This window comes from Borostomias antarcticus (assembly GCF_949987555.1).
Source record: "Borostomias antarcticus genome assembly, chromosome: 7".
NCBI classification, from domain to species: Eukaryota; Metazoa; Chordata; class Actinopteri; order Stomiiformes; family Stomiidae; genus Borostomias; species Borostomias antarcticus.
This window is the reverse complement of record NC_140240.1, coordinates 27092311-27110789: the sequence shown is the minus strand read 5'-3', so window position 1 is coordinate 27110789 and position 18479 is coordinate 27092311. Positions and strand designations below refer to the sequence as shown.

General features: G+C 48.4%; 1 protein-coding gene across 1 annotated transcript; it reads left to right on the top strand.

Moving 5' to 3' along the window:
* Window positions 1-2141: 2141 nt before the first annotated feature.
* On the top strand, window positions 2142-18110 carry grb2a (growth factor receptor-bound protein 2a). The gene is made up of 5 exons (XM_084441142.1): window positions 2142-2382; window positions 15106-15203; window positions 16764-16886; window positions 17584-17758; window positions 17898-18110. Exons 1-5 carry the CDS (start codon window positions 2305-2307, stop codon window positions 18075-18077), a joined length of 654 nt encoding a protein of 217 aa, XP_084297268.1. The 5' UTR covers window positions 2142-2304; the 3' UTR covers window positions 18078-18110.
* The last annotated feature ends 369 nt before the right edge of the window (window positions 18111-18479 follow it).

Below are 18479 nucleotides of genomic sequence, written 5' to 3'. Positions count from 1 at the left end.
CAAGACTTCAGTATAACCACAAGCCTGTGGTCACCCACTCCCTTGGTGTTTGACCCCAAGGGAGTGGGTGACCACAGGCCTGTGGTTATCCATGATAAAACCATCTAACAGGTCTCCTCATTTAAATATCTTGGTGTCTTTATTGACAATTCACTATGCTGGAGTACCCATGTAGACAGTGTCTCTAGTAGGCAACAGCAGAGACTACATTTTCTGCGACGCCTCAGAGTGCATGGTGTTGACCAAAAGTACATGATTGTCTTCTACCGGGCAGTTGTAGAGAGTCTTGTGAGATACGGCATCACGGCTTGGTTTGGGAATCTTTCTGTGAAACTAAAATCCAAGCTGCTTAGATTGATGCAGACTGCATGGAAGGTCATAGGAGTTAGAGATTATCCGACACTACAATCTATCTACGAACTGGCCAACCGAAGACTAGCCTGTAAGATAGTCGCTGACCCATCTCATGTACTGCATGAGGAGTATGAGCTCCTACCCTCTGGGAGGAGGTTTAGAGCCCCCCGGTGCAGGTTAAACCGGTTTCACAAGTCGTTTATCCCCGTCTCAATTAAAATCCTCAACAGTGATAAATAGCGAGCAGGCTGAGACAGTAGGGACTCCAAGTGATATGCATCTTCTGCTCTATGATGTGTTTGTGTTTATTGTTTTTATCGCATATTTATTGTTATTGTTATTTGTTGGTGCTATGTGGCTCCTCACTAACAACTGTGTGTTGACTGTCTACTACAGCATGTGTGCCCAAGACAAATTTCTCACATTGTGAGACAATAAAGTGGATTCTGATTCTATTACCTATTCTGTTGAGTACTTTGTTTACAATTGTTCATTCATGATATTATTACAATTTACCTATCAAGTCTGCCTACACTTAGGTTACTTAGCTAAGAACCATTTTAATTACAATTTACTTCTAAGGGCAAATACTTTACTTTCATATCTTCATATCAATATAATATCAAGATCCTAGTAGATGTCCAAATAACCCACTGTGTCCTGGGTCTACTTATTCACCACCTAAAGGGAAGTGCAAAACAGCAAGTCACCTTTATCCAGAAACAAAAGTTGAACCCATTGCAGCAAAATAGCTAACATTACAGGAATCATCAGTGTAACTGCTTTAGCCACTGACCGGTACCATTAATGTTATGGTAGCTGCTACTAGATGTTGTGAGCTCATGAGCTAACTGGCTATCCCGCTCTCATTGTGCTGGATTAGCATTGGAAGCATTGGAACTGATGTATCCAGGTGACAAGACCCATCTTTATTTATCAGACATTACCGTCCTACCAGTCCCGCACAGAAACAAGCCAGCCAACACACATAAGCCAGGCTAGACCTGGCCTGGTTCTTCAAAATTCACCATTGAACCACTAGATGGCCTTATAGTCCCTACTTTGCTTCCTCGTAGGGACTACTCCTCGAACATTTAGTCGTTTAATAATTATACATAAAAATTGTAGGTCTACAATCTTAAGCACAGGTGTGTGTGTGTGTGTGTGTGTGTGTTATAGAGAGGGGGAGGGGGGGGGGGGGGGTCGTTCAAACTTGACATTTCGACAAAAGGACCTGGATAGGAGAAGGGATTTGGTCAAATTCCGAGGTAAACTAGGCCTAGCTGATGATGAGTTGGTTGCCGTTGTCAATTCTTCAAGGAAGGCTAGGATAGAGGTCGCCAGGTAGCCTAGATATCAAATGTTTTTGATTTGGCATTTTCGTCTTTATTCATCTTTTCTTATGTAGGATTATTTTTTGCATAAACATGGTTAATGAAACAATTTGCAGTAAAATGTTATCCACCACGAACATCATTCGCTGACTGGCTGTCATCTCGACCTGACATCTGCAACATCTGTCAAATTGTCCTCCACATCTACATTGGACCAATTAGATTAGACCTATTTCCTCATAGCCCATTGGCTAATCATTTTGATGGTGAGGCTCCGGTTGGCTGGAATAAACGCCACTCACACGATTCATTTCCTTTCCTAGTGGGCGCGGCATCACATCAAACGCTTATATTCAGTCAGTGTTGCGCACTGTTAGATGAACATTGCACCCCACAGATTAGTGCCAACATTTCTTTGGCAAAAGACTGCGGCGGCGTAGACTGAGTATTTTTTCTCGTTCTTAAAGGAAAACAGAACTCGCAGGTTTGGACTTTGTTTCCGACTTGGTTTTATAATTTCCTACATCTTTTCTTGGATGACTAAACTCCTTTGACAAACTTCAAACGGGTTCTTGTCATTGGATCAACAACCGAAAGGTGCTGGAACACCAAAACCATGGAGGCCATCGCCAAATTCGATTTTCAAGCCACAGCAGATGATGAACTAAGTTTTAAACGTGGAAGCGTACTGAAGGCAAGTAGGCTAAATAGAAAAACTCATTGTTTTTTCACGTCAAGGTATTTTTTCATGTTTTTGTGTGTGGTAATTATTCTCTTGGCTACAGATTGTGGGCGTATGCTGGCCACTATCGTACCCAGCACAAGTAGGCTACATCTTACGCCATATGAAATGGGGGTAACGTTTCAAAGAAAACGGTATTTGGTGCTACGTGACAATCATAGCCAAAGAGAGGTGTAGACTATAAATCTTCAGTTTGTGGAGTTAAAAGCCCACAAGCAATGATATTACTTTGTGTGTGTGATCATGCTTCAACAGGAAGTCTACACAATCCGAGAGAGAGAGAGATGAGCTTCCAGAATGATATAACCCCCCCGGAACCTTGATCTGTAATTTCAGGGTCTTTCATGAACTGAACTCTCAGGAGATCATAACCTCGTCCCAAAAGAACGTTGCGGCCTGTAGAGGTAGTACCAGCTGGGCTGCCAAGGAGAGTGACCATGTGGAAGTATCTATTATCATTCATTCATCATAGAAAATTGGCATAATGAGCACATTGAAAATTGTATCTTGTTGGTTTTATTGTAGATTGCTGTAGGTTAGCTGGCTTTTTAGTTGAGGGCATGGGGAGAAAAGGGTTGTGATTCAAGAGTCTGGGTGCACAGGGATTTCATCACGCAAATTGCTTTTGTGTCATTTTAATAGAATTAAGAACGCTACAATAAATTGAATATAATATTATGATGAGAAATACAATTTACATCAATTTCTCTGCCAATTCTGCCTCCACCAAAAGGATGACAAAAAACTTCTCACCCAGTAAAGACGCAAGACCTGAATCAGATCTCTAGAGAAGGAATATTTGGGAGGGGAGCTAGCTAGTAGTCTATCTATCCTTGGTAGCAGAGCCGTACTTAACATTAAGTAGGAGCTAGCATTGATTAGCTCCCAAAGGATGTTATTAGAGACAGGATTGCAAATTATCCAACATGCATTTCAATGAAATGATCTCCATCTTTTGTGGGAGCTGAGAACTATTGCAATATTGGAAGGTGGTCAAGTATAGTCAGACAGCTGGCGTGTGGTGATATTGGGCCATTGAGAACATTCCTGTTGTAGGAGTTATAGAACCGCACAATGATAAGCATATGGGATGGGCATATTTATGTTAGGAAAAGGTGCAGAGTTTTATAAAGTGTATATAGTTTTGTTTGGCTCACATAATTTATGTGAACTACAACTTTGTATGGTCGCTGTAGGCCTACTGTAGCCCTCAAAAGGCTCACTCTGTTACAACTGTTGGTGCCTCTGTGCCAGTGACTGCCTGTCTTGCAGCCAGTAACTAATTAGCATTGGTTTTAGAATGGAATATGAATAATGAGAACTTCTGTGTGTGTCACTGATGTTGCCATGCCACCCAGCCCTTCCGTACTTAAGACAGAACGCAGGCAGCACTGATGGCTCAAAGATGACGTGTGGTTTAAGTCATGTGGTGCTGTATGTGTCTCTACATCTCCCAAGTCTGGCGTTTTCTCAGGGAGTTACTGGCAGTCCTCTGTGGGCAGGAGGAGGCATGTGATTGCGCCATGAAACACACTCAAAGCTGGGATACATAACATACGCGGTAGGCTACACTAGTAGGCTAGTGTCCCTTTGGCCCGATGGTAAAGCAGGAATTGAGTCCAAAAAGACTGGAACGCACAAGGCCGTGACCTAGATCAAATCTCAACCACTAGAAACTCAAATTGTCATCGGGCCCTGCAGTGAAGCCTATCAAGACATGAGACAGACCACAAAATCAAGACTCCTGTAGATCCCTACAGCGGAGCCAAGCCATGTTCCCGCTATTCACAAAGGAAAATCACTCTGAATCTGCAGCAGGCCTGAGGGGTCGTCAGCGCTCGGCAACATTTAAATATTAATCGGCCGAGGCTGAGAGACGGGTGTGTGTGTGTGTGGCAACGGCTTGGCTGAATTGTGCAAACGTTCCCGTAACTTACCAGGTCTGCTCTGTTGCAAGGCGAGCTGCCGTTCCTGAGGTGGGGAGAGTAGAAACGGAGCGAGAGCGAGTCGAAGCAGGAGAGAGCGAGCGAGAGGGAGATCTGGAGTGAATTTCGGAAACATGAGCCACCCCTTGTTCCTAATTGAATTTCGACCACAGAAGATGGCGTCTCCCTCCCCTCTCTGACCGCGTGCTTCAAAGCGTTTGGCCTGACGACACGTCCGTCCCTCAGAACCCTGCTGTCAACCGCCCATGTTGTTCCAAGTCAGATGCCCTCATGAAACGCTCTCCTGCTGAAACGTTGCTCCAGAGTATGTCCCAACGCGTGACACAGGTTCTTCACCTGTGATTAGATTAGCCGAGTTTGGCTCACTCCAGATGTCAATAAGACACACAATTAAATCAAATACAGTATTCATTTATTTTTTTATTCTGTTATCTTATGTTGACATGAGACTAGTTCCCATCAATTGTAACTGTCTCTTGGAAACAGAGCAAGGCTTTAAGAAAAAACCAGGTCAGGTCCAGCCTGCCTTGTGTGCGTGGCTGGCTTGTTTCTGTTCAGGACTGGTAGGATGGAAGCTAGTCATGCCACTGAAATAACTGAATTGAAATGACATGAAATAATGATAAATTAAGATGGATCTTGTCGCCTGGACACATCAGTTCCAATGCTAATTCTGCACAATAAGAGCAAGATAGCCAGTTAGCTCATGAGCTCACAACAACTAGTAGCAGCTTCCATAACATTAATGGTAGCGGTCAGTGGCTAAAGCAGTTACACTGATGATTCCTGTAACGTTAGCTATTTTGCTGCAATTGGTTCAACTTCTGTTTCTGGACAAAGGTAAGGGATAAACCCAGATAACACAAGGCTAGTGGACCTACAGCGGGTCCCCGATGGACGAGTTGGCGGACCTCCGGCGGAATATAACACAAGGCTAGTGGACCTACAGCGAGACTCCGCCCCTCGCGTCAGAGCGGTTCGGGTGTAGTGCAGTTACTTCCGGGCAATCTCCATACACCCACTGGTGAAAACCGTGTGTCTAGCCTGCTCAGGGGCTGAGTTGTGGAGTTCATGGCATGGATAGTGGTGTGGTGGCGAGACTGCCCGCTTGGGTCAGAGCTGATTGAGCGCAGTACAGTGACATCTGGGCAATCTCCTTGCACCCACTGGCGAAGACCGTGCATCTCTAGCCCACTCGGGCTGAGTTGTGGGATCCGTGGCGTGGATAGTGGCGTGATGGCGAGACTCCGCCCCCTCGGGTCAGAGCTGGTCATGGACAGTATACCTCTCTCCGGGCCACCCACCTGCCCCCACCAGTGAAGACCCTGTGTCTCTAGCCCACTCGAGGTCTGAGTTGTGGGGTACGTGGTGTGGTGGCGAGACTCCACCCCCTCGTGTCATATTGGGTCGGGGGCAGTGGAGCCCAGTTTCTTAAGTGAGAGGAGCATGCACGCTTTCCTCAGTATTGTGACAGTATTACTACTTTTTAAACCCTTTATACACATTATTTGAACTTTCAATTCTCTTCACTTACATAAACAGACAGTGAGTGTGTGGTCTCTGAAATAATAAAGAAATATAATGTATAATTAACAGAAATACTTACACAAATAAACTAAATAGCCTAACTCAAATACTTATTGAATTGCTAAAACTGAACAAGGAACAGTCTATCTAAGCCTGTTGCTGCCCACTGAACAAGGAACACAGCCTGCGTTCTGAATCGCATACTACCCTACTATATAGTATGCCAAAACAGGATGTAGTATGTCCCAATACATAGTATGCCACATGCAGTATGGCAAAAATACCAGGATGTCCTACTACACCCGGCCATATTTTGCAGTATGCAAGCCAGCAGGCTTTTCTGGCTATTCTGACCCACAATCCTGTGCGCAGCGGAAATGTGCGTCACATGTGCGAGTCGTGACCGTTTATACCTACATGGTCGTGACAGCTGTAGACAAATGTTGCGTTATGGACAGCGACGGATGTGGGCAAATTTCAAGGCGCAATGTTATGACAAGGTAGTATGTCCTAATTGGATGCCTACTGCTTGCAAAGTGCGTACTTTCTAAGGGCAGCTGTAGTAGGTACTAGTAGTAAGAAGTAGAAGTATGCGATTCGGAACGCAGCCACAGTCTATCTAAGCCTGTTGCTGCCCTCCTGTGGCCGAAAACGGTAAATGCTCTTGTGGTAGCAACATAGAACTGCAGGTTCTGGAACCACTGGCCGTGTCCGAATTGCCTGCTACCTGCTATATAGCAGGCGAGAAGTAGCATGCTACTCGAGTCAGGTGACGGGAATGCGTGGGTTATGTTGTTACGTACATGACCGCTCCACTGTCTGGCTAACTTAGCCGGTAACGTTGCGTTTCCATGGCTACAGGGCTACTAGTTAGCTACGACATCGTGAGTTCTCGAAATCTAATTTCTACCCCACATATATACACAAAACTGCATTTGTAGCTCCGTGTCGTTATAACTAAGATATCTGACGAAAAAAATTCATCGACAAATACTTACATTTAAAAACTCCTTTGCTCTGCCCCGCCTGACAGTCACCGGCGTCGGCCATGACAGCTGTCCTTAAAATTTTGCTGAACAGTGACGTAGCATCCGGAATGGCATGCTCTGAACTATGCTACGTTTTTCGCCTTTTTTTTTCACCAATATAGCAGGCAAGGTAGCAGGCCTGAATAGCAGGCGAGAGGTAGCAGGCATAGTTTTGAAGTAGCATGCTACTTCTCGCCTGCTATATAGCAGGTAGCAGGCATTTTGGACACGGCCACTGTCTATCTAAGCCTGTTGCTGCCCTCCTGTGGCCGGAAACGGTAAATGCTCTTGTGGTAGCAACATAGAACTGCAGGTCAACAAGGGAAGGGAGCCAGGGAGGGACAACCCGACATTTGCTATACAGGGTGCGCTGGCTTACAGCCATGCACAAAAACGGCTTCTCTGGTAAAACGATGCCAGCTGTGTTCTTCTGCTGCTACAGAAGCACAATAATTTCTCAGGGCCAAGCATTTAAGGAAGAAGTTAAGCAGACTTCTGGGTATTGCAAGAATCGGGTCAGCATTAAAAAATACCACTTCTCCCTCAAGACATTTTGCTAAAGACAAGAATGAACCCAGCCACTGAATACACCAGCACTCCGGCCAGTCAATGTCCAGTCTAAATTTAGCCTCCAGGCAGTGGAAAGGGGACGACCTGACAGGAACCTGGTTGAGTGCTGTGTACGAGAGGTTGGCCCACAAAAGAGCATCCGCTCTGGCTAAACAAAGAGAGGCAAGAACGTTGCAGCAAGGCAACGACCGGTGGTGCTTTCTGCGCGTTCCCAGACACCAGAAGCTCCTCTTCGTCAGCGCAGGCGGCAGCAACAGCATTTTCTCCAAACCGCCCAGGGCTGGAGCTAAAAGTGAGATGTAGCCTATAGCTGCTCTTAACTGTGGAGGACACGTAGCTTCTGCCACAGCTAGTGAGCTGCGATTTCCCCTGGCGGACGCTCACCTAGCTAAATGGATGACTGCGAATGTCTCCAGAGAGGAGCTGTCTAGAGGGGAGCTGTCAAGCAAGATCAAGCTGCTCTTAGCTTAGTGGCCACAGCTGTCACAACCTGTCTTGTACCTACGGGTTACCTGCAACAGGCTGTCAGCATACATGCTAGATTTCTTGTCATCCAAGCGTTTTTTAGGCCTACTTCTATAAAGAATGTATGCGCGTCGCGTTTTGGCATTGCTTATTTATTACACGTGACCCGGTTGCCGGGCGGATTTATTAAATCTTCCGTTACGAGTTGAACCTAGCCAAACACCAACCGACAGGAAGGTGAGAGGATGTAGAGAGGAAACGCCCTCAGATTGATCGCGGCCATTTATAGAGAAACTACCGGACGCGATTATCTGTCCTTTCCACCGTCTGTATCGTCGTCCAGCTGGAGAGACGGTGGCGAGAGGCTGCTCTCCTCCGCTGCCCTCCCCGCTCGCTCCTCCTGTGTTCACCTCCGTCCACCTTCTGCCACAGAAAAAGACGAGAGGGAGGGGGGAAGGAGGGAGGCAGGAAGTGTGAAGCTCTGGAGACACGACCCTGTTTATTTATTTTCCCTCCCCGCTGCCTGGCAGATGGATGGAGGGAGGGTCGAAGAAGAGACGAGCCAACCAGCGGGCCTCGCGCTCGGCATCCGACGGCTCCTTCTCTCTCTGTCTGACATCTCTCTCGCCCTCTGAACTAAAGGAGGGACAAAAGTAAACACACGCTCTCATATCGGGCGTTCGCCCGTCACCACCGGCGCGGTGTATATTCGACGCGGCGGTTTGGGTTGTAAAGGTCGTCGCCGCGGTGACCGCGGGTTTGCCGCGCTCGGGCGCGTGAGGGTTTTTTATTCAGTTTTGAATTATGGGGCAGGAAAACAGACGTGACAGGCAGTTGGCAGGAATGGAGGCTACAGAAGAAGACTAATGTTGTGTGAGAGCAGCTAGGGACGATTAGTGATGAAATCTCCCAACATTCGATGGGGTTTGTGTTATGGCAGATTTGTACAGACATTCCAGCTTTATAACAAAGAAATGAACTACTTAACTCTACATTCCAGAACTGGCTAAAAAACAAGTAGTCTTTCGTTGGAGGTGTTCCAACAGTGTGTAGTAGCCTACGTTGTTGCCCCCTCCCCCAAATACATTAGGGCATCAGGTGATGCTTATTACCCTTGAAAATGAATCTGACCTAATTATGGGATCGTCAGGATGGCGGATGAGCCCCCCCCCCCCGCACTCAACACCGCTCTCTAGCTAGCTCTGCCTTTCGAGACTCCTGTAAGAATGCCAGAGGGCTCTTCCTATTAGCGTAGCCGGTTCATAGATGTCTTTCTGAAGCCACGTCGCAGCCGACGCTCCTGTTTGCCTGCTTTACCCCTCCTTCGTGTGTTCTTTCTCCTGTCAACATCCTGGGATTTCACCAACTCTTGAGTGAAAAGGAAATAAGGCGAATAGACAAAGTGGACTTAGGCCACATCCACACGAACACGGATATTTCTAAAAACGCATTTCCCCCCCCCCCCCCCCCTCCGGTTAAAAATTAAAATTGCGTCCACACCAACAGATTTTTGGAAAATATCACCGTCCACATGACAAGGAAAAGGACAGAGATAAAAAGGCTTTAAGGCTTGCATCTGCCGGGCCAGGTCCAGAAGCGACGTAGTCCTACTTTGGATCTCGCAACATTACGTAGAGGTGGAATAAAAACCATTTGCCGCGGTATATTCATTCGCCTCCTCTAGGCGGTGTAGTGGTGGAGTAAAGCCGGGTTGATTTCTAATGCATTAATCAAGCCTGGCGACATGGACCAAATATAAAGAATCCTGTATATAGCCGGCATTGTTCTAGACTGTTCCTGGCGCATGCGCAATAAAGAATGGCGCGCAAAGGAGACCCGAAAGCTCAGTTTTACCCTTCCCCACGAATCCACTTAAACCAGAGTTTTTACAGATCTCCACCTTGGAAGGCGTCCTCAAAAAGATCTGTTTTCAGTGACTAAGAACTCTGTGGACGGGAGGCCAAAACACAAAGAAGTCTGTTTTTATGTGTGGACAGGGCCTTAGTGTTTAGCTCACAGCTTGCCAGGGAGCATTACGTTTCCCGAGGCTGTAGGCGCGAGACACCACCATCGTATTCACTTTGCCCCCAGGGTAACAGTAGTGGAGTCACACCCTCGATACACGCGCTCCTTCCTCCTGACTCTATTGTATATCGAACAGCTGTTCAGCCGAGAGCGTGTTTGAGTTCCCAACAGGGAGGCGAAACTGAGACATGGCTTCCTGTCTCGGCCAATGCTTCCTCATACACACACTAATGCACACTCTAATGCACACTCTCTCTCTATCTCTCTAACACACCCACACTGCACTAAACCACACAGACACATCACCATCCACACACACACACACAGGATATCTCCATTTCACTCTGTCACAGATAGGCTATAATCCTAGCCTAGAACTAGCTTTGGCTCTTCGACATGACGTTCTCTCTCAATGCAAATACATTCCGACCCTCAGACTTCTCGCTTCAAAGAGCGCTCTCTGTCTCAGCCCAGTCAAATAGGATACTTTCAACCAACTGAATGAACCACCTTCCTCCAAGTGCTCCACAAAACAATGTCTCCATATGAGCATCCATAAGCTTGTGTTCATTCTTTGGCTACAATTCTCCTACCTCATTTATCTCATTGAAATGTCAGCACAGCTACAGTTATTGGCCTGACATTGATCATTCTGCCTCTATACAGTAGTTTATTGGCCTGATATTGATCATTCTGCCTCTTCAGTAGTTCAGGGGGACATGAGGGACAAATGAAATGATCCCTCCCTTGAATTAAATGACTCCTTTCATCATATCTACTCAAGGCGGAACAAGCTCTTTTTTCCCAGGAATCTCTCCGGTCCGACTTCTCTGGTTCCATCCAACTCTTCGGTCGTGCAACTTCATTTTCCTGCTGAAAAACACACTGGTGACTTTCATTTCCACAAGAAAACCACACAGAACGTGTCATTTTTGTGGCACTTGACGCCACAGAGAACCCGAGGGTGACGGCGCCGTGTGCCTCAAGCCGAGTCGTACGCCTCCTCCGCACTCTGCAGCCTCGGCTTGGTGGGCGGGCGACTCGGTTAGTGTCGGCTAGCGTTGGCTAACGGCCCTGACGTTCGGAGGTGAGCGCCTGAGCCCATGGCGTGGCGCCCCGGGGGAGGGGTTGACTGGCGCTGGAACGGAGTGACTCACCAGCCACCTCTTCCTGGCTGTGGCCCCGAGCCGACCTCACGCCATGTCGGCGTCGCTTTCTCTCACTCTTCATCCTCTCCATCCTCTCTAGCGCCGTCTTCCTCTGACCTTTCCCTCCCTCCCTCCCTCCCTCTCTTGCTAACCCTACCGGTCAGGTCTCCAAGCTCGTCGGAAGTCCCCCAGCTGTAGCTGGATTAGCGATTAGCTTTCTCGATGGCCTTTATCTCCACCGCTGGCCCCCCGGGGATGAGAGAGACGGCACAGCGGGACAGAAGCAGGGTCAGACGGGGACCCGTCAACACCCTGCCCTCAAGGACATCTGGGCCCCCGGATGTAGCGCGCCTCAGCTCCTGTCCTTTACCTCACGACGGAAGCATACGGCCGTAAACCAACCGCCTCGCCGCTTTGGCGCCAACGAGAGGCGTGTTTTCCGTGACATACCATACGCCGTCTTTTAAGTGTATTTCCATAGTGTCATCCCCCCTGTAGTTCCTCCTCTGGCTGTGTTACACACACACACACACACCCACACACTTCCTCTCTCGTCACCTCACACAGCTCATTAGGTTTCCGCTAGGTATCGCCCGTCTCTCAGCGCACCTCCGCCGACATCTTTGGATGCGTTCTGTCGAAGAAGAAGAAAAAAAAAGAAAAGCCTCCACCTACAACAACAACAACAACAAGGTCTCTCTCTCCGTCTCTCTTCGCTGACCCCGTTCTCTCATCATTAACCCCCGTCTCTTCTCATCTATATTCAGGTCTTGCTAGTATCACCGGAAAACCGCCTTATCTGGCTGAAAAGTGCATAAAAACATTTTGTGCTACTTTGGCGGCGGGGCAATTAGTGTGTTGACAGCGCCCCCCCCCCCCCCGTGGCTGTGTTTATAGAAGAACCTCAGCCTGCTGAGTCTGAATTCACACAACCGGCATGGGTATAACCCAGAGGTTTTCTACCTCCACCCCCCCACCCCTTGGACCACGAGGCAGCTCTTCTCCCCTCCCCCTTCTACCTGTCCCCCCACCCCCGTCCTCCTTTCAGAGAGCCGGTCCACGGAATGAAGAGAACGTCTCTTACGTCGGTGGGGAGAAGATGGCTCTTTTTGCCTACTGTCCATCTGGATTTGAATGGAGTCCGGACGTGATAATAGGGCGTGATAAGATGGACGCCCAGCGCCTGTTGCCGGGCACGGACAAGCGCATAAAGATACGGGGTCCAGGTTCTTGATAGGGCCTGTTATCTCTACCTCTGTGGAAGTTTTCTTCCTCCCCAACACAAGCTCTCTTTGTCTCTCTCTCTTTCTCTCTCTCTCTCTCTCTCTCTCTCTCTTGCTCTCCCTCCTCCCTCTCTCGTTCTCTTTTCTCCGGGGCGCTGTGTGCCGCCAGGCAGCTCCTGGTTTCCTGGCATTAGCGTAATGACTTTTATCAGCTGGAGCTCCTGCCTCGCACACACTCATCATCCACCTCATTTCCTCCTCACCTTTCATCACCAGCGCACACACACACACACACACACACACAGAAACACACACACACACAGAAACACACACACACACAGAAACACGCGCGCACACACACACACACAGAAACACTCGCACACACACACAGAAACACACACACACAGAAACGCACACACACAGAAACACTCGCACACACACTTGCACACAGAAACACTCGCACACTGAAACTCATACACAAACATACACAGAAACACACAGACACACACACACACTAACACAGGCGGATGAGAACTCATTCTTAATCTCACTAATCAACTCCTACGTAAACACAGGCACACACACACACACACACACACAGAAACACACATGGACGATAACTCATCCTCAATCTCACTAAGCCACTTTCCTACGTAGACACACACACGGACGCGCGTCGCACGGTCATTTCAAAGACTAACCTGTGCCGTGCGCGTTGTCAGAGCGCGCCATCTCTTATCTCGCGCCACTGCAGCGCCATGCTCGCGTCATCTCTAGACCGCCTATGGCCGAGCCCGGAGTGAGTCACTCGCAAGCACGCGGCCATTTGAGGTCGGCGTTTGTCCATCTCTCTCATAGTGTAGTGAACGGTGTGTGTGTGTGTGTGTGTGTGTCTGTGTGTGCGTCCATACTTCTCCGTTTCTTGTCGGGAGAACGTTCTGCGTTCGAACTGTTTTTGTTTACTCGTGAGGGTTTGGAGTGTGAGGTCACTCCGAGGTCAGTTCGGTTGAGTTGGCCATTGATACACGTACGCGCTCACACACACACACACACACACAGACAGGGTTTTGTAGCTGTGCTGTGAATGGTGCAGAGGGGACAGCTGGTGGATGAGTGTGTGGTCACGGTAGATTGGGGGGCAGGAAAAGGGGGGGGGGGGGGCACACGGTGAACAGCTGTCGGGGAACAGCAGGAAGAGACCCCTGTCATCTGTCACCCAATCATCACCATTACAAACAGTAGATGAGTCCATTCAGGGTAGGTCATCCCGTACACACACACACACACACACACACACGCATGGACATGCATGTGCACACATGCAGACATTACATAGAGATTAATGAGAGAGGAGAGTACACAGAAATACACGTGCATATTCTAACATCCGTGTGTGTGTGTGTGTGTCTTTGCCTGCTTATCCCCCCCCCCAAAACCTTCCGTCTTAGCTACAGGGAAATAACCGAATTGGGGCAGATTTTGCATATTTGGATCTTCCTCCGTAAGAAAAAGCTGAAACACTTGGCTCTGGGTTATTTTGGTTTCTGGAGAAAATATCTTTCGGAATAAATTAGTGGTGAAGATGGCAGCTTGGCAATAAGCATGCCGGAAATGCCATTGCGGCGCGCTATACATCAGAACCACGGCTCATCGCAACCCTCCAGTTATTGAAGTCAATGGACCGAAAATAAAGCCCAGCATGCCTTGCGTTTTTTTTTTTTTTTTTTGCTGCTAAATGTGCATTGTTTTTTTTTCCCCAACCGCTGCTGTTTACAGTTGCACTTGCTTTCGCTTGTGCCCAGGGAAGAGTGGCTCCACAGCTTAATGGCAGAGTAGGGGTGAGGTTGTGTGTTTACTGAGACCAGCCAAGAGACACGGGCGGACATTTTGTCCCCTGGGATGAGCGGTTGTCTCCCATCTCCCGTTGTGAGGGAGGGACAAGGCTGTTTCTCCACTCTCACCACTGTGGTCGACCAGAGCTTTGTCGGGTTTGGTTTATCAACAGACTGCACCGGAGGGAAGTCTCGGTACGAAGCTGTTGACAGCAACTGTGTTCTTTGTTTTCTCTGCTGTCACAAGAGTTTTCATTCCCCTTCTGGTATCATATCCCTTAATTTATTGTTTGACTCGTGATATTCTCCAGTATCAACAAAATTCCCCAACACATCTGACTCCAGTTCTTCTCCTTGTGTTTGGATAATGCCTTACATACAGCATCTACTGTAACACTGTATTCCAAACACGATATCTATGGCAGTAAGAAAGTGAATGCATATAGAAATATTTCACGGTATTGCGTCATATCATTGTCTTGTGCTTCTGGACAGAGCCATGGTCCTGGGGAGGGAGGGAGGGAGGGGGGGGTGGCATCGGTTTCACTGCTGCATTGTGGGCTGTGGTGACGGGGACAGATGGCGGTGTTGTGATGCTGGCCGTCTGGTCACCACCGGGGAGACGGCAGATGACGGGCGATCGGGTTGACTGAGTCTCACGGCCGGCTCACAGGGGCGTGTCTGGGCCTGACTCCGTCACCCTCATCTTGCTAGGGGCTCTAACTGGGCGCCATATGGAAGTGTGCGGAAGTCATACTGGAAATGGCATTCCTGAGCGATATCCAATTTCTCTGTGCCGACATGTTGGTTCCGTTTCTTGCGAGCTCAGCTCGTTGCCAACGTTTTCTTTGTTATTGTTTTTGGACTCGTCTTTCGAGTCTTCTGACTTTTCAGTTTGTTTTCTCCTGCAGGTTTTGAATGACGACTGCGACCAGAACTGGTACAAGGCTGAACAGAATGGAAAGGACGGCCTCGTCCCCAAGAACTACATCGAGCTTAAAGAGCACGGGTACGTGAGAAACTGGCCTCTGGTCCACAGAGCACAACAAAGCCAAAATGTCGCCTTTAAACGGTACCTCTCGTCTCTCCAGTCAACAAGTCTACCAGTTCAGGAAACTGAAGAGCCGCCTAGCTTTCACAAATTAGCTTTTCCTCCAGGTGCCGGGGGCTAAGGGGTGTTTTGTCCTACGGCAGCCAGCTGGATTAGGAGAACGTTTTCCTCCCGACACTGCCACCTGCTCCTAGGGGCTCTCCCACAGGAAACCCCCCGCCTCTGAGCCAATCAGAGACACCGAGCCTCCGTCACAGTGGTCAGAGGGCCACTCGGGAACCCACACATGCGTTCGCTTCGAAGGGTTTGACTGATTGGTCTGGTCAGAGGGAAAAAAACAAAACAATGAATTGGTCAGCCTCAAGAGAGAGCCTATATGATAGATTTGTCTTTTCAATTATTTAACTGAAAATTTTAATTCACTTCAAGAAATCCTTCTATTCCCAATAGACGTTCTTGAAGAAGAATCAACCCCAAATCATACTATTGGGAATTCTTGTGATTTTTTCAAAACTGTTAATGTCACTGGGACCACATCAAAGAGAGGCCTCTCCCAGCACGGAGCAGGAAAGGACTGCGGAGAATAGGAGGATATCCACGTTATCTGTGCATCGGTCACCTCGGGGAGATCAGAGAAGACTGGCTGTGAGCCCTCAAAGGGCTTAACAATGTCAGCCTGGGCTTATGACGTGTGGCCTGTCAGACTGTCTGGGTTCCTCAACCAGCCTGGAGACACCTGAGAACAGGGTTCAACAGTGGTTAGCAAACCATTCGTCCGTGTTATTAGGGCCAGGACAAATGCAAAGAGACATTCCTTTTGGGCTATATTGGTCTATTGGTCTATATTGGTCTATATTGGTCTATATTAGCCATTCTCAAGTGGTGGTCCGCAGAGCGCCAGTAAGTGGGCTGCGAAGGCAGTGGTAGCCTACTGCCGAATGGTTACAACAAAATAAAATCAATTTTGGTAGTTTACAAAGCTAGTTATTTTTGTATCTAAATGTACTTGAGAATTCACATATACATTAAATGTGAAGTTAAAATGTATAATTTCAGTGACCAGTTATGTTTGAATATCACCATGCCAATCACATCCGTTGGTGTTGAGACATGTGTTCTGCTAACGTAGCTAGTGAACATTCCCACAGATCTCGTATTTGGGAAGGTTGTCCTCGGAATCATTTTAACAATCACAAGTTGGCCTTAAGTTACAAACGGTTGAGAACCCCTGGTATATATGATCCTACAACTCTGAGTCCTGTTTAGGTTAACAGACATATGACACTATTTTAAGATTGATTTTCTTTGTTTTTGCAGTAATTATGGAACAATTCAGTGTTTCAAGGTTTCACAAGTAGTTTATGATGGTCCAGGGCCATATATGGTTTTTAGGAGCACTTATTTATTTATTGTCGTTCTGGGTCAGCTTTGCATTAAAGCGGCACTTTGACTAGCAATGTTGTGGAGCGTGACCGGAAGTGTTTTTTTGTAATGATTGACGAGCGTTGTTGTGGACAGCTGGTTTCACGGGAAGATCTCCAGGGCCAAGGCGGAGGAAGTGCTCTCCAAGCAGAGGATCGACGGGGCCTTTCTCATCCGCGAGAGTGAGAGCACCCCGGGGGACTTCTCTCTGTCTGTCAGGTACGGCCCCCCACTGGTACCCACAAGGGCAAGACTGTCGGCTACTAACACACACACACACACACACACACACACGTTTTATTAACTCAATCCATTCATCCCAGTGGCCATTTAACAGGCATCTTTAAAAGGGTTGGGGTTAGGCTGAGGGCAGACTGCATCTTTAAAGGGAGTGCTGAAATATTGATGTGGGTAGTGGTACACCTCACCACCATGTACCTGGTTCAGAGGTTGCGTGGACAAACCTGTTCCTATTCTCGTCTTTATGTAAAGCCTTGTCTGCCGATCGTTATCTGGTCAATTACCTGTGTCATCAAAGAGTTATCTGCATGTGACAGCACTTACGTCGGCGTCAAATAGCTGTGGGGTGTTACCCAAAACTCTGGGATCAGACGCTTCCTGCATAACCGGGAGAAAGGTTAAAGGTTAACAGGCTCCCCGCCTCGCTATTGAAGCGCTCTGTACTGCATTTGTGTCTCCGCGTACGCAATGAAATCGACAGCTATCTGCATTTGAATCGGGGCAAAATCGAAAACTCACATTTCACGTGCGAGAGAGGCGGAGAGGAGCTGGGGCGACACAGCTTAGATCAACGGAGCCACACAAAAAAAAACACCTCCGTTCTGCACGACGGCAGTTTTCGCTACGTTTTGATGACTGTTGCCAAATGAAGTTAATTGTATTTGACTCCCTGCAGGTTGGGTAATGACGTCCAGCACTTCAAAATCCTCCGTGACGGGGCAGGAAAGTACTTCCTTTGGGTAGTCAAGTTCAACTCGCTCAACGAGCTGGTGGACTACCACCGCATGGCGTCAGTGTCCCGGAGCCAAACCATTTACCTCAAGGACATGGAGGCAGTCACAGACACAGAGGTGACACGGGCACACACACACACACACACACACACAGGCATGGACAGAGAGAGACCGTTAAATGAGGGGAATGCTCAGTGTTATGATCAGATGTAACTCACCCGTCCTTCTCTGTGCTCTGTGCGTGGTGTCCCGCCAGGTGTACATGCAGGCGCTGTTCGACTTCGACCCTCAGGAGGCGGGCGAGCTGGGCTTCAGGCGCGGCGACCTCATCAAGGTCATAGAGAACACTGACGCCAACTGGTGGACGGGCATGTGCCACGGCCAGGTGGGCACGTTCCCACGCAACTACGTCACGCCGGTCGCCCCCAACGTCTGACACGTCGGGCCGTCGCCCCCGCCGAAGAAGCGATCGGCGGTATGAGACTGGAGGGGGGGGTGGGGGGATGGAAGTGGGGTGGTTGGGGGGGGGGGGGTCTTGCAGACACAGAGACCGAAAGACTTCATGCACTGCGACTTTTTGGGGGGAGTCTCCAAAGAAGACGAGGTCGGTCGGTCGGACGGCTGGCGTAACGATGTTGTCGTTGTGTTTTCCCACAATGACGTCTGCCCTCTTCTTCCTCTCGGCTGTTGCTGTTCTTCTGTGTTCTGTCTTTACTGTGAAACCGACACCTGTACTGTCAATACGATGGGTAAAAAAAAAAAAGAAGACGGTTGAAAAGATGTCAGTTTGTTGCAAGAAGCCTCTAATGACCAAAGACTAGTGCGTTTTTATTTTTGA